This window comes from Protomyctophum bolini (genome assembly GCF_963924005.1).
Source record: "Protomyctophum bolini genome assembly, chromosome: 21".
NCBI classification, from domain to species: Eukaryota; Metazoa; Chordata; class Actinopteri; order Myctophiformes; family Myctophidae; genus Protomyctophum; species Protomyctophum bolini.
Window position 1 is genome coordinate 16,394,539 of NC_137882.1, and position 17,138 is coordinate 16,411,676.

The 17,138-nt window shown below is 44.4% G+C and overlaps 1 protein-coding gene across 3 annotated transcripts in view; it reads right to left on the minus strand.

The window, feature by feature from the left end:
• tmem108 (transmembrane protein 108) overlaps nucleotides 1-17,138 on the minus strand; it is a 61,644-nt gene continuing 44,506 nt past the window's right edge. For 2 of the 3 annotated variants that reach the window (XM_080794079.1, XM_080794077.1), the window contains 5 exons: nucleotides 6,586-7,346; nucleotides 5,360-5,633; nucleotides 4,237-4,581; nucleotides 3,768-3,919; nucleotides 1-260 (listed from right to left, as the gene is read on the minus strand). In XM_080794079.1, coding sequence (XP_080650205.1) covers nucleotides 144-260; nucleotides 3,768-3,919; nucleotides 4,237-4,581; nucleotides 5,360-5,633; nucleotides 6,586-7,346 — 1,649 coding nt within the window. In that variant the 3' untranslated portion in view covers nucleotides 1-143. The remainder of the gene's footprint in view (nucleotides 261-3,767; nucleotides 3,920-4,236; nucleotides 4,582-5,359; nucleotides 5,634-6,585; nucleotides 7,347-17,138) is intronic. The other variant, XM_080794078.1, reaches the window with a different exon arrangement.

Genomic DNA, 17,138 nt, shown 5'->3' on the forward strand with positions numbered 1-17,138 from the left:
ATAGCGATTATCGTCCCGTCCCTACTCTCAGGAAGACAATAGTGTAAACGTCAGTCACCCCAGGCAAAAATGATGAATACCTGCAGACCAGTGGAGTGCTCCAGTATAGTGCTGTTGGTTGTTGGTCTCTGGTGGGGTCTCTCTTAGATGTGGGAGGCTTTGTCTCTGTTGATGAACAAGGTCTCCTGGCAAAAAGGGTTGACCAGCACCACGCTGCTGCCACCGTAGTCTCCGTTAGGGGGCAGACAGGTTTCATTGTCCTATAAACACACACAGACACGCACGACACACACACACACATTAACACGAGTAGCTCACAGTTATATTAGAGCATTTTTTTTTTGCACATACTGTAATAGTGTTTGTATTTGGTGTCGACGAGATCATTGTGTATGCTATGTTGACAAATTGAATACATAGAGCCACAAAGGTCCTTTTAGCTTTAATGTATGTGCCTTCACATGTATGTGCTGTTCACATTTCTGACAGTATTCAATCAATGAATACATCAATCAATCAATGTTAGACAGCTCAACACTCACTACTACAAGACACACATCTATACTATAAGAGTCAAGACACTAGTACAGAAAAGTGGTTGAGAATGAGAAAGTAGAGCGGAGGGTTTTAGTCAGTGTTGCCATGTGTGCTTATTATAAGCAACTTTATGCCTGGGCTTGTTTTTCTGCAAAGTCGCTTGTAAATATTGGTGGTTGCTGGGTTTTTTGGGGGTTTGTTTCTGAAGTATAGTTGCTTATTTTGGGCACTCTTGTTTAATTCTCGAACATTTTCATGCCAAGGACACCCAAATTAATATGTAATTTTCCGCCTATCTCCACCTGAAAACATTTTGTGACAGGAACCCTCTTTACCAGTTGAAATGTTTTAAAAATATTTCATTCTTTTTCACTTTTTTCCCCAAGATGTTTTTGGAAAATAGCATCGTGACACGTTGTCACGATGTGATCGGCTATTTTGAAATAGCTTATAGCTTTATGAGCACTTATAGCTTTAAAGTGCTCATGTGGCCTATAAAAGTTGCTTCTTTGTTGTGCAGCTCAGGCATTTTGTCAGTGTTTGTTTCCAGACTCTAGGCGCGGTGGTTTTCCGCTCAGGGCCGGCGTCTCTTCCGGTTTTTAGACAGCTGGTGGATGGAAAATGAAGCTGGAACGCGGCGTCCATTTGCCACGGGGGCAAGCGTTTCAGGGAATCTGGCCGTTGCGGCATTCAGCCGCGTGGGTGGAGCTTAAAATCCATCCACCAGCTGTCTAAAAACCCGGAAGAGACGCCGGCTCTGAGCGCCTAGACGCTCAAGTCTGGCAACAGCTAGAGAGAAACAAAAATGTACTGACAGCGCTGAGAGAGAGCGAGAGTCCTGTAAGGATGACAGAGGTGAGTCAGCAGTTAGCAGCAATACTGGGAGGGAGGTGTGAAAAGAGAAAACGATTTGTTCTGCAATCTGCAGGAGCAGTCCGAGTAGGGATGAGGGGGCTGTTAAAACGCTACACAGAATCCACACAACGTGACTTTGTACAATGGTCAAATATGCTGTGCAATCATCGTGTTCTTCCACACTTATGATGTATAATTTATCGTCGGTGGAAACCTCATATGTCCAATAAAGGCTGTTCCTTTTCAGGATTCAAATTCAAAAGCAGCAAAAGTAGCAGGTCAGCGAAAGCTCGAATCACGATCTGTTACTTTTGATGCGTTTGTGTATGAGGCCGTAGGATGATCAAGTAGGGCGTTTGTTTAAGAAAAAAAACATGAAAGAGTTTAGAATATGGAGATAAGAGGTTTCTGCCTGACAACAACGTTATAGTAGCTAATATCAGGAAAACTGTGACAATTGGAGGGGGGGTGGAAATACTACAGGATTTGCGGCTAACAGGCAGCTAGCTGCTCTAGAGCAGTGGTTCTCAAACAGTGGTCCGGGGACCACCAGTGGCCCTCGAGAGGTTCCAGGTGGTCCCCTGCTAAATGATGGAGAGTTGGTAACCTTTGTTAAACATTCTGCATTACAAAGTCTACACAATTATTGTAGAATGTAAAATAATTGTTATTTTGATCAACGTTCGCCTTCTCCTATGGTACCACATCAATACAATACAGCATGGATTTGTGGACAAATCCAAGCAACAAAATAATATTTCGTTCTGAATCTGCGGTGCCAAATCTCATCAAACGGCAGTCCGTGGTTCAAATGCCGAATAAATACTGGACCTCGATATGTGAAAAGGTTGAAAACCACCACTACGGGATGTGTGCAGCTAACAGGCAGCTAGCTTGCTCTAGAGAGACGGCGAAGCGGGGCATAACAACACCTGGGTGTCATGTCACCAGGAGGAGCATCCTAAACATGAGCCAACGCGGGCACGGCTCTCCTGTCCCACAGGGCACAGACAGACAGACAGACAGACAGACGACAAAGAGAAGGAGGGAAACAAAATGAGACGGAGACAAAGGGAATAAAAAGAGACTCTGTGAAACGGCAGTGGTGGAAAAGAAGTGCTCACATTTTCTATACTCTATAATGTGTCGGAAATGTGGAAATGCTCTGTTACAATGTACAAAAGTACAAAAGTATTGGCACCAAATGTACCCAAAGTACCAAAAGTACGTATAGTAAGTATAGTCATTGTGCAGAATGTCCCATTTATAGTTTTCAAATCTTTTGAAAATAGCAGATCGTCAAAACGCAATGTGAGCTTGTAGATAGACTATTTTCAAATGGCCCAAATATATAGTATATAGGGCTGAAGTGGTTAATGTATGTTTTGTAATAATAATCAAAATCTAACGGAGTAAAAGTACAAGTATTGGGAATTGGTCAAGAAGAAATACCTCAAAATTGTAGTACAGTACTTAAGTAAATGTACTTAGTTACTTTCCACCACTGTGAAATGGTTGCCAAAGGGTAAAAAAAAAAATAGTAATAATAATAATAATAAAAGAATGAAATGGAACAATGCAATGCAATGCACATCACAATAATGTGATTTATTTTTTTAAATAGTTGTTACTAAAGTAAGTTCAAGCTTTTCCCTATACTTGCAATACTGTCCCTTCTACAGCAGATGGCAGTATAAGCCATCTAAAACACGCTGCGGTAATTACTGTAGAAGGGAAGGAAACTTTGCACTGCTATTTTTCAACAAGGTTGGACTCCATAGGCCCCTTGGAAGTCCCTGCAATGTATTATATTATTCATATAGTTATTCCATTTTAGATACCGGTAATGAATTAAAATATACAAACTGTGTGCATATAATTATTAATTAATGCTGTACAAAGTCACAAATAACATCCGAACTTTGGATGGCAGAAGATCCACTAAGGACAGCTCTCCAAAATTCCGACTTATGGAGGTTTGAAAATCCTGCTTTGAATTGAGGTAAACAGAGATAAGTTTTAACGTCCCATAGCTGGTGGTGACGGAGGTGTTGCATAGCAACTGGATCAATGTTAAAAGCTAACATCGTCGCATTGTTCAATCCACCTCAATCTGCAGAGAAAAAGGCCTCTAAAGATCGTCGCTCCCAATAGCATTGTACGGGCCGCCATCTTGGGGAGCGCAAAACACAGCGAGCTGAGCGTTGCCTAGCGACCGGGAGCCAGCCGCTTTTACTGTAAATATTAGCGAGACGATTATGAACGGAAAAAAAAGCCCGAAAACATTTTTGCCGCCCTGGGAATGAATTGAAAACACCTAAAAAGCGTTCCTGGCGGTGGACGAGTAAAAACAAACAATCATTAGTTTCTTTTACCTCTGCCTCCAGGGAGTGTATCTCTCGGGGCAGCTCCACAGCGTGCCTGTTGAAGTAGTCCATGGTGATGGCGTTGTTCCAGTAGCTCAGGTTGTTCTCCTGGTTCGACGACTTCTTCTTCCTTCTCATGCAGCACACCGTCAACAGCACAGCTGTAGACACAGAGCACACAGGGAGCAAAGAATGAAGTGTAGCCTTAACATTGACCACCATTGGCACATATACATATACGTAATACGTAATTTCAATCTATTGATGAATACATTCATCATTTGGTTTTTCAGTGTTTACGATAGAGGGCGCCTACCTGTGAGTGATCCTAGGACTTCCGAAGAAGAGTACACCGGGAAATAACGTGTTCTAAAGACTGTCGAAATAATGAGATACGATAATACGATTTGTTTGGGGGATTAAATAACTCGCGACCCACGGACGGGTCCCGACACCGCTCCAGAGAAGTGTAACTCACAGCACGAGGACACGGGCACGCTGATGGCCAGCACCATCCACACGATGTCCATCCGCTTCAGGCAGATGGTGGAGTGCTCCGGGGGCTCCTCCAGCGCGGGGCCGGAGCTGTTGCTCTGCTCCCAGGGCTCACTGGTGGTGGCCGGCACCAGCCGGTTCAGGAAGTTACCGCTGGCTGTGGACGCCGCTTCCGACGGGGACGAGCCGTTCCCCTTGGCGGCCGGGCCGCCGATGCCGCCGTCGGCCGCACTGCCGTTAGAGAGCGGTCCCCCGTCGGCGGTGAGGTTCCCCGGCAGCAGCGACGAGCGGGGTCCGAGAGGGGGGGCGTTGTCTGTGCCGTTACCTGCTGTGAGTGGTGGAAAGTAACTTAGTACATTTACTTAAAGTACTGTGCTTAAAGGACCACTTCACCACGTTTCAACCCAGCTTCATATAATAGGTCCTCACTAATAATCATGATAGATTTTCTACTCAGTCTGTGTCTCATGGAAGGGCTGCCTGTGGGCAGTTCAGAAACCTGTCCACCAGTGACATCATCGATGGGGAATCCAAGCTAATAGAAACTGCAGGCGTTCTAGTCCTGAGAAGTTGCAATGCGAAAATGGAAGCCATCATTCTCACGATAATAAAAATCACACCCGTGTGAAGTGAGGGGCGCTAATATATTAAATTAGAGTAGAAAACAATGGTGGCATTTTATCATGAAGTGGTCCTTTAAGTATAATTTTGAGGTATTTGTACTTTACTTGAGTATTTCCCATTTCCAATACATTTACTTCTACTCCACTACAACTCCGATCCAAATATTGTACTTTCCTCCTTTCTTCCTTATTTTAAAACTTTAGTTACTACTAATTACTTTGATGATTATCATTACAAAACAATAAATTGACCACTTCAGCCTTACAGTATATACATTTCGGCCATTTGAAATAGCCAATCTACTTGTAGATCTGCCATTTTCAAAAACTAGAAACAGGACATGCTTTCTTCTTTTGGTACTTAAAGTAATTTATACCAATACATTAGTACATTGTATACATTTTTAATTCGGGACTTTTACCTGTAACAGACATTTCAGTATCAACACTTTTACTAAAACTAAATAAATGTGAGTAGCCTACCTTCCCCACCACCTGGAGGTGCGAGCGGCGTCATAGGAGGCTCCTCCTCCTCGACAGCGGTGTCGTTAGTGACAGTGCGGTTGGCCGGGGTCGGGGGCGGGGTCGCGGCGGGGCCGCCGGGCTCCAGAGCCGACGACGGGGAGGTGGCGTTCTCACCCGGAGCCACGGACCCCCCTGCGGCCTTGGGCTCGGTCACCAGCTCCTCGGTGGGGGGCTCGCTGCCCACGCCGTGCACCTCCCTGGCGGTGATGGTGTGGGGCGGGGGGGCCTGCTGCTGCAAATTACAATTAGAAGAAAAAAAAAGATTATTATTATATTTTTCGTTAACTGAACTCAATAAAAACTACAATAGAAAAATGTATAAACGATAACCAACTGAAACCGTATTGTGTGTTTACAAGGTCACAGGTCTCCACCGGGGCAGGTCAGATTGTGGCCTCCTGGTGGTGCTATAATAGGTCAATGTGAAAAAGGTGCCATTTGTTCTTATGCCTTTGATGACAATTGGATGATTTGAGGCATTTTGTTCCAAAAATGTGTTTTGCAAAAATCCACCTGTTGGTGGCTCTATAAAGGCCAATGTGAAAAGGTGTGTAACGATTTGCGTAATGTGTTTTACAAAATTCGGCCTCCTGGTGGCGCTAACAGGCCGAAAATGCAACAGACGGACGGACACACACACACAGCCGCAAAACATACTCTCTCCCATGCCTTCGGCCTGGTGGAGACAATAACTGAAATTATAGACCGTTAGTTTTCTTTTTGAATATTTGGTGGTTCATCTGTAACTGAATACATTTTAAAATGCTATGTTTTTATAATACTTATCTTTGCAATCCTGCACCTGACAGATAAACCAAAGTATAAAAAAATTAAATAAAACGAACACTAAAACTATTAGCACTTAAGTTCTTTTTACTAATAATAACTAGAAAATCCGCTCTCAAAACTAATTAAAACTAACTGAATTACAAAAAAATATAATATTCAAAACGAACAAAAACTAAACTAAAATGAAAATCACACCTGTGTGAACTGAGCGGTGCTGGCTGCAGTTATAGTGCTCAGTGTGGCTGCTCAACAGTGTGTGACCCGAATGCAACACCAATCAACTGCAGGGGTAAATGGGTCGTATCACAGACAGACAGACAGACATACAGACATGCACACACGGCCAGTTATTGGAGCGGGTCGGGCACCGCTCAAAAATCCAAAACCATTACAACCTTTTTGGGGGGTTTGTTCCGGTCACGCTCCCTGAGAGCCAGGCCTCGGGCGCCGCGGTCAGCTTGACCCAGCGAGGAGGAGGAGGAGGAAGGCTGGAGCTCAGTGGTGACACGGTGCTGAAGCCCACTGGGGTCGGTGGGTTCCTCCATGGTTAACTTCTGGGGCTCCGAGTGATGATGTGTGGGCGCCGGGGCCGTGGTGGCGAGCCGGCCATCCAGGACGTCTCCTCTTTCAAAGGCAGGCCGGGAAAGACGAGCGAGGGAGCCTTTTGGGGCTCCCCTGGTAGTAGCAGACTCCGCCTCTCTACGTGGGACGACGGTAGGGCCGCCGCCCCCATCCCGGTTTGTACCAACGGTTTCTGGGCCAGTAGGGGCTTGGACGACCCCGGCGGCCGAGTCGCTTCGGCCGTCGACGACGTGAGTGCTCGGCTGCTGGAGCCGAGGGCCGGGATGAGGCCTCACAGTGTCGCGGTCACGGTCGCGGTCGCGGTCCGCGGCGACGCCGCCAAACCTGTCGTGGAGGGAGCCGCCGAGCGCCGCCGTGGTGAGGACGGTGTCCGCGAGGGGACGAGGAGCCGCCGCTCGCCCCTCCCCCCCGTGGGAGAAGGGGAGGAGCCACTCGCCGCCGCTGCCGGAGCCCTCCGGATGCCAGTCGGGTCTGGGGGCAACGGTGGGGACAGGGAGGGGGGCTGCCATGGAGACAGAGTCCTGTGCTGATAACACCACCCCTGCTGGCAGCAGCGCTAGGAATGCTAGAACACCTAGAGATGGAGGGAGAGAGAGAGACAATCACCCAGGGAGAGTTTGAAAATCACGCAAATGTTTAACCCATTTTGACAGTTTGCTGAAAAAGCTGTTTCTATGTCAGTCTTTCTTAAATTTTTCAAAAAATAGCAGACCTACAAGCTCGTAGCGAGCCACTCGGTGGCGCGCTATGAGCTTGTAGATCTGCTATTTTTCAATAGTTAAAGCATGACATGATGCGAACACCAAAAGTGGTTCCCGCCCAAAATGGGTTAAATATATCCATCCAAATTAATGCTAAAACATTGAAATACTGCAGTCAACTTTCAAAAGTATAAAGCTATCGTCTCCTGTATGGATGTATCTCTGACAGAAAATGCACAATCTTTTTTTATATAGTTTCACAAGATAGTATTACTCAAAGTGTTAATGTAACACAGCTCTGTATATGTTTATTTTATTTTTTTATCTTGATTGTTTTGTTCCACGTTTGCTTTGGTAATGTAAACATGTTTTCTCATACCAAAGCTCCTTTGAATTGAATTGAGAGAGAGAGAGAGAGAGAGAGAGAGAGAGACATCACACTGCACCAACTTCAGCATTTTCTATCAGGAGAACATCAGCCACTCCAAGATAGCAGTTTTGTTTGTGAATGTGGATCTATCTAAACACGCGCACGTATGCGTGTCCGAGTGCGTTTTTGTGTGATGTGTGACGTGTGCGAGTGCGTGTGCGTGTGTGTGTGCACATGGGGCAGTCAGTCAGTAAAGGTTGCCAAAATGTTGCTCTTTATAGGGTCGACGTTTCGGTCGATTAGACCTTCATCAGGACAGTAATTACATCCATACATAACACCCCTTCTCTCAAAGCTCACCGCTTAGCAATACGTAGGTACAATACAATTGACTACTTCCCCTCTCGGCCACGTCTTGCATCCATTACACCCCATCAGGCTGTATTCAACTGCACTGCAGTGTTTGTCAGTTTGCCTGCTTTAACCACATCGCCTTGTGGATGGATGGATGATGGATGGATGGATGGATGGATGTTAACCGCACTAAATGTGTTCCGGTGGCCTCTGTGCATGTACCACATACAGTACGTAGCGCATTTGGTGCTCTCTTATTTCACTCTACACAAACCCATTTGCCAAAAATAGCAGATGTACAAGCTCACAATGCGACGTGCTGTGAGCTTATAGATCTTTCTGTGCCGAACGTCCCCCCCAGAATAGGGTCTAGGGATGCTGGGGGTTCAAGTGGTTAACAAAAGTGCCATTTGATGTTTAAAGTATATTTTGATTATCACGATAATATCGTTAATCACAATTGTTTTTTCCAGTCCCAACTATATGATGCACAGATCATCACCCATGTGCTCACCATTATCATAAATGTTGTTTATAGTACATTTGTGGGGACACAACTACTGTATAAGCGCAAATTGAACTTGAATAATAAAACATGTCGAGCCACATGGTTCTCTGCTTCACTACTACAGTATATATTTATTTACATAAATAATATAGTACAAGCTTTTTATCAAGAATTGACCTAGGACCAGAGACGAGGGCATGGCTGCATGACACTGAGTTGGCCATCTGATGATACACGAAAGAAGAAGAAGATCAAGAATTGATCATATCACCATGGTCCACATACTGTACAGTGTACACTGTAAATATTCTTCAAAAGGGCACATTGCTGTCCAGAGGGCAAAGGGCAGGTGCTCTCGCACTACCTAGTGTCTATCTGTGCACCAGAGGCGTATCTACAATAAGGCGAGACCTTTTCTGCACGTCACTCCCCGTCTCTCTCTCTCTCTCTCTCTCTCTCCGTTTCCTGTCTCTCTCTCTTGTGTACTTTCAATAATGACAGAAAATACCAAAATATATATTTTATTCACGATCATGCTTTTTCTTTGATTGTAGGAGAACAGCCTCCTCGCCCCCAATGTCAACAAGACCAAGACGTTGACCGAAGCAGAGCAGCACGCGCCGATGGAGCTGCACACACACACACACACACACACACACACACACACACACACACACACACGCACACACACACACACACACACACACACACACACACAAACACACTCTCCCTCTCTCTTTCTTGGATTATTGACTTTACAAGACTGTTTGCTGAAATCCTTTTTCTGTTGTGGGATGCCAAACACACTATTCAAGAGCCATGCCATGTGTTCACTGGTGTTGCAGATTGCCATACAATAATTTCTTAATTCACTACATCAGTAGTACAATACTAATTCTATTCTATATGCTTCAATTTTGTTTTAACCACTTCCAACCTGGCTCCCTATTTCGGGCATGTCATTGTAGGCAACATATTTTTGACAATAGCAGATCTATCCGCTCACCACATGTCACGTACTGTATGACGTGTTGTGAGATGTCCGATGGTTTGTACTGTAGATCGCCGGCTATATTCGCTACTACGAATACAGGTGTGTGCGCCTTGAGATTCTGGCACGTAAAGTTGGACAAGCACTGAGGTGAACTCATTCATCATATTCCCTCGAAATTCAATCACAGACTCCCCACCGAAGAGGGTGTCTTCCATTAACCAGGCCTGTCACGTTCATAATCCATGGAGCTCTACTGCAGTCCTCATGGAGGAGATAACACCCACAGCCACAGTGATTTATGACTACTAGTCCTTCCTGAAATGATCTAAAGCACTGTTTCACAAACAATGGGGTCGGGGGACACATTTTCATGCATCGCGAGAAGATATCCCCTTTTTCAGAAAATTATCCAAAAGTAGGAATATTGGCCAGCATTGACCTCAAACCCTTAGATCTCCATATATGGATATACAGTATGACATAACCTGTTCTGACATTCCATTATGTTGATCCTCCCCCATCCATCCTTCCTCTTCGATGTCTCCCTTTTGACTTATTCAAACTCTAGACGGCCTGCCCCAAAGTTATTAGTGCAGCCGCGTCCGGCAGCCGGCAAAAACTAGAGTTCTCAACAGGCCCAAAATTAAGGCCCGCCCTACCTGGGCCCTCATCAAATCATGTACACTCAAGATACTGCCCCTGCTGCCACCCTTATATCTCCATATATGGAGCTGAGCTGTTCTGACATTCCATATGTTGAGAGATAAGAGGTTTCTACTTGATCATACTACAGCGTCACACAAAAGTATTATAAGAAGCAGATCCACAAGCTCTAAACGAGCCACGAAGTGACGCATTTTGAGCTTGTATACTGTAAGTGCTTTTGATGCTTCTGAATTTGAATCCTGAAAAGTAACAGTTTTGGGCAATGGCTTTATATTTCCACATGAAGTGTGTATGTTTGTTGCTTCTGTATAGTTAATTCAGCAGTAATGGAGTGTGTCTGCACGTGCGTGCATATACGTGTGGGCGTGCATGTGTGCGTTGTGTGTGTGTGTGTGTGTGTGTGTGTGTGTGTGTGTGAGAGAGAGAGCAGTGTTTCGAGAGTGCACGCATCCGCCTGGGTGACGGCAGACTGCTGGGCGAGCGCTGGCACTTTGGCATGGGGGGGTCAGATCAACATATGGAATTAATTCTGTACTGGCCATATATGGAGCGTGTATGTATTGAGTGTACAGGGTTTGATGAGGTCAGATCAACATATGGAATGTCAGAACAGGTCAGCTCCATATATGGAGATCTAAGGGTGAGTGTACAGGGTTTGCTATGAGGTCCGATGAGGTCAGATAATTTTGAGAAAGATGTCCACCACAAGCCAGCATGGCGATGAGACCTGCTCCACGGATTCGTCTATGGTGGTATGATGGCTGGGGACCCCCTGGAACCTCCCCAAGGACCCCCTGAAACCTCCCCAAGGACCCCCTGGAACCTCCCCAAGGACCCCCTGGAACCTCCCCAAGGACCCCCGAGGGTCCCCGGACCACACTGTGAGTACCACTGTTCTACAGTAGCTAATGTAATTGATATCCAATCTCTGCTGTCTCTACCTGGCAACACAACACTGTACTGCTGCTGAAAAAAACATGAGGCGCACGCACACACGCTCACACGCTCACACGCACACACACACACACACACACACACACACACACACACACACACACACACACAGCACATGAGTCAGTATGATCTGAGACCAGCATGGAATCTGTTTGATGTATGACTAATAAACAAGCATATTAGTATTCATCTGGGGCTTCACACATTAAGAAGCTGTACGTATGTTTTATTGACTAACTCATCATCGGAAATGATAAAGGCTACAAAATGCTTTTTAATTTAACTCATTCTGGGCGGGAATCCCTTTTGGTGAAGCATTATGTTGTACTTTTAGCTATACTTTTAGCTATTCGAAAATAGCAGATCTACAAGCTCTTAGTGCAGCACCGAGTGCCACGATACGAGCTTGTAGGTCTGCTATTTTTGAAAAATCGTGAAAATGTGATGCAAATCTAACATTTTTAACTTGCTTCTAAGAGGTTCCTGGAACAACATATTTTCTGATGGGGGTCGGTGGCCAAATACAGATAATTCTGGGGCTCCTTGACATGACATTTTGTAGAATCGTCCTCAGGTCTAAATCTGAGTATGTTAACACAATAATAACTTGTACAATCTGTATGGTAGAGTAAGTTAATACAATAAAACGTATACAATTGTATTGTGTCAAAGGTCATATCTCACCTAGACACAGGAGCTGACAGTTTTGACCTGATGGTCAAGATTAAATTTATCCCCTGAGCAAGCAGGCAGGCTCTATTAGCTTAATGGTAAAAATGTCAGCAAACCGGGCCTTTTGGTGGCCCGTTGGGTTAATCAACGTCAGGTGCGGGGACCACCACAGGCACAGGGTCTAGACGGAACCTTAACGGTCTGTAACTCTGAGAGTGTACATTTATGTGACACTGTTGTACAAAGCAAGGCATTAATTTACAAAAGAACAAACATAAAAAAGTTTAAATATGGAGATACAAGGTTTGTGGTCAACAGTGTAATGAAGAGAAATGATTGAAAGGGCCGGAGAAGAGAACAGCGCTTTTAGGAGCATCCATTATTGCTCTCATTCAAACTCATTCAAAGATGAGTGTACAGTATGCATTGCCAATGCATTTGTGCAAGGCACGCACACACACACACACACACACACACGCGCACACGCACACACACACACACACACACACACACACACACACACACACACACGCACACACACAAAGGATTCGATAAATTTTTCATCTCTGACAAAGTCAGAATGAACATGAAGACCGAATGAACATGAAAGGGAGCAAACACACAGACAGGACCTCATGTCCTTCATTCACAAAGGAGACAGACAGTACAAAGGTATGGGTGTATAGATGAGTCCCTGTGACATGGACAAAGTGAAAAGAATAAAGAACAAGTAAAATATATATGAATACATATGACGTAGCTAGAGCGCCCCTACGATTTCTTTTTAATAGGAAATATATAAATAGCCTACAATAATGTAAAATTACAATGTTCTAGTAATATTGTTCCTGCTGTTCGACGTAGTGCCAACCAGGTGAATTAATGGGATGCACACGCCAGCCCAGATTATTGACACACCAACGGACCGACATGCAGAAACAACGGTCGGACATGCACTGCTCCTGTGCTTGCGGTTAGGGTTTGAGGTAGGCTGTCAGTCTAATGACAGTCAATACTATGATCCTGTACCCGAAGTAATCACAGATTGAAGCTTTAAATGCTCAAATATGAAAATAGTAACCAAAAATAGCCAATCTACACGATGCATTGTGCGACACGTTGTGAGCACTATTTTCAAATCTTGAAAAAGTTAACAAAAAACATTTTTTTAACACAAAATCTGGTACGGGGTCATTGTTTGGCACAAAATATATTTTTAGATGGGGTGGTCGTGGATGAATAGGCCTACATTTGGGGGTCATTGACATGGGGGTCATTGACATGAAAATGTTTGAGAACCACTGGTTTAAACAACATTAGGAAACAAGCCCAAATAAGCAACTGCACTTTAGAAACAAGACAAAAAAGAAGAAGAAGCAAAAAACGCAAACAACTTTACAGAAAAAACAAGCCCAAGACCACTTATAATAGTAAGCAGACATGGCAACACTGGCTGGGACATGGGAACGTGCTGTGTAGTAATCCTGCTGATTTAACAAACACGCCTCGTGCAAACAACCATTATTCGCAGTGCCCTTTCTCTGCGCTAAGCTTCAAGTCTCCTTTCCCGGAGAAGCAAGAATATTGTCGAGGCAACATACACGGTATCATGAATCCACCGGCCTAATCAATCATCCCCGAATCCACTTAGTGTGCAGGATATCAATGGTTATCCTCTTGTCTTTGGCGGTGCGATCAATCCCCGAGAGAGAGGGAGATGGTGGTCAAGGAGCGGAGGCCTCTCGTTGGAGGGCAAGGGGATAAAGGATATCGTCGTCTCGGTCGGTCGGGTGGAAACCTCATGTCCAAAAAGGTCATTTTTCAGCAGTGGTGGAAAAAGTAGGCCTACAATTTCTTCATCAATAACGTCCTGTTTCATATTTGAAAAAGACCACAGGGGTTGAAAAGTCACATCTGCTGATGTTTGCCGTAAATACAACATAGTATCTATAGCCCCTCATCTAGTTTTTCATGATTCTGTTTTTGCTGTTTGGCTCAGCACAGAGAAACGGAGGATGTACGTTATTTCTTTGTTTGACTGTTTCACAAGTTATCATAATATGTGACCAGGTCTAGCAGAAAAGCCCTCAACTCAACCAGAGTAACTTTTCAGTTTTTTACAGATTATTCAAGTACAGAATGTAAGCTTTCATATGAAATTGGAAAATATTTGAAGGAGATATATTATGTCTAAAATGTATAAAGAAATATGTTTAAAATAGCTGATCAACAAGCTCACAACGTGACGCGATGCGACAAATAGCCAAAGTTTAAATAGTGCTGAGGTGGTTAATGTGTGTTTTGCAATAACCAAAATCTACAAAGTAAGTATAGTAACTAAATGTAGCCTATAATAATAGTAGTGGAGTACAAGTACAATATTTGCCTCTGAGATTTAATGGAGTAGAAGTAAAAGTATTGAACATTGGAAACACTCCAGTAAAGTAGAAATACCTGAAAATGTCACTTGTGCTGCGTTTCAAGCTTAATTATGAAAAAAACCCACAAAAATGGTAGAATATGGAGATAAGAGCTAAGTGGTGGTAGGTATTCATCAATTACCAAGGGGTCACCTCACATAGAGCACAATTGGGGAAACGATCCAGGGATCGGGAAAGTCCGTAGAGAATATGCCTGTGAAGCAGGCGTTGCAGTTGGCCAGGTTGTGCTGTGTCAACACAACGAGCGAGAAGTGGACATGCAGTTGGCGCTATGCTGGAGTCAAAAGAGCCAGAAATAGAGCTGCAAAATCATCCATCATCCACACTTGGTGGTGAGAACTGGTGTGTGACTGCTGTTCAGGGGGTCGTGGTCAACAAGGTCTATGACAACAAGCCCAACAGCACTGGTGTAAGTACATGTACTCAAGTACTGTACTTAAGTACAACTTTGAGGTATCTTTATACTTTACTGGAGTATTTCCAATTTTCATTACTTTTACTTCTGTTCCACTACATCATATTGTACTTTTACTCCACTAAAATTACTTGAAAACTTTAGTTACTAGTTACTTTGTAGATTATGTATTATTACAAGTCTATTACTAAATATAGTATACAGATAGCTGCATATTATGCAGTAATATGGAAAAGTAAGAATAGATTTAAGAATGATTCAAGAATAGAACTTTGCATTATGTAAATCATTTGATAATTGCCCTGCCCATGGGAGAATGTGTATAGCAGGATATTGTAGTTATTTCTCTTCTTGTTGTTGCTTTTTACCTATTTTTCTACCCATTTCTACCCACACTGTTCTGTGTGTCATTGACTCACAAATATTCTGCCTTTATTGATAGTTTCAAGTGAAGGTAGGCAGGAAGGAGGGAGGAAGAGATGGGGATTGAGATTTTTCATCGCCAATATCAATAAAATAATGAAGTAGAGACAAGCACTGACCACTTTCAACCTGCCATCGCTTGTTTTGCTGTACGCTATTGTAGACTAAAGTAAAAGAACAGGAAAGGGACCGAAGACAGATATTCCTCTAGTGTGTATAAATAGAACGTTGGTGGGGTTTTTCGACGGTGGCAACAGAACAGACACATTCCTCTGGTTCGCTACTGGGCGTGTCCATCTATCTGCCAATCAGGGCTGAGTGTCCATCCCATGGGGGGGGGGGGGGGATTAAAGAAAAAGAAAATCTCACAATTGAAAGATTTTTTTGTGAGACAGTGTACACACTAGCACCGTTTAGCACAATATATTATGTAAAATAACGTGTTAGTAATATTGTTCCTGCTGTTTACAGCCAACCACCGATTGAGGCTTTATCCGTTGCTTTCATGAAATATCCGAGACCATTGGGGTTTATGGAAGATGCTTCTGAACACGTATTGCTAGTTACTAGGGCTAGTAGGGGTGGTAAGGGGGGGGGGGGGGGCTGTATGGAAAGGGTGGAGAGGAGAAGGGGAGCGGGGGGGGGGGGGGGGGGGAGCTGCAGATGTGAGAGCGCAGATAAGAGCGCGGAGAGGCAATCGGAACCCTGGGATAATGGCTTCCTGTTTGAATGCGGACTGTTTGTCACGTTGCGGCGGCTTTGAACGCTGACTTGTTTATCTGCCCTGGTATACTAGTGTGGGGGAGGTGAGAGAGAGAGAGAGAGAGAGAGAGAGAGAGATTTGTGGAGTGAGACAGAGAAAGATAGGTGCGCATCAATGATGGAGCGAGAGTAACAAAGGTTGAGAGAGAGAAGCTATAAAAGCAGAGACGAAAAGTGAAAGACAAAAACGGGCAAAGACAATTTAAGCTCTTAAAAAAAACCTTTCTAAAAGCATTTGTAATACTTTGGGACAATGATTCAGTGACTTCATCTGCATGGGACTTGTCTGCGACACCCTCCCAGCCAGCCACACAGGGGCCGGTTCTGACAGGAAGCGGGAAACATTAAACAGGAAGTTGTCTGGGAGCAGCGGGAGGGGAGAACATGCAGCCACAGACGCAGCGCTTAAATAATAATAATCATACCGTTCCACTTCAAAGACACCGGCCGAGTTTCAACTCGTTCACACATTTCAACATTATGCGCTGGCGTTATGGGGCCTTGCAAGCATAACACACTATTGTGACAACGTAATCACATTGCAGCAAGCTCCCTGAGCCGTGTTCTCAGATTAGGGAGATTTCTCGAGGCGTGCAATCGTTTCCGGTGCCGTCTAAATGGTCTCTCAGATAAGATTCTTACAACTAAGCTCACTTCACAATGTAATTTGCACAGGAGATACTTTGAGGCAATTGCCTTATGGAATTGCATAGAGGGTGACGGTGTACCGCAAGCCAGGCGGAACCCAATTTACTCGAAAAACAAATGGCGAGTCCGCCCTACGGTTACAGGCGTTTTGAGAACGGGGAATACACAAGAATATCACATACACACAAACTGTAGCCTACACAGTCAAAAACTGCAGGGTGACTATAGATCTATATGCAACATGTTTTTTTTCTTGAGCATGTTAGGGTCACATCTGTATGCTGCAACTATAGTGGCCCAGAGAGAGAGAGAGAGAGAGAGAGAGAGAAATGTGAAATGTCTGTGTGCCTCCGGCAACAGGGCCAGAGATCTCAGCTGGACCGATCAGTTCACGCTTCACACGCTGGGAACAAGGCAACCTGATGGAGCTCATGGCCTGAGGACACGTGTGGAAATCT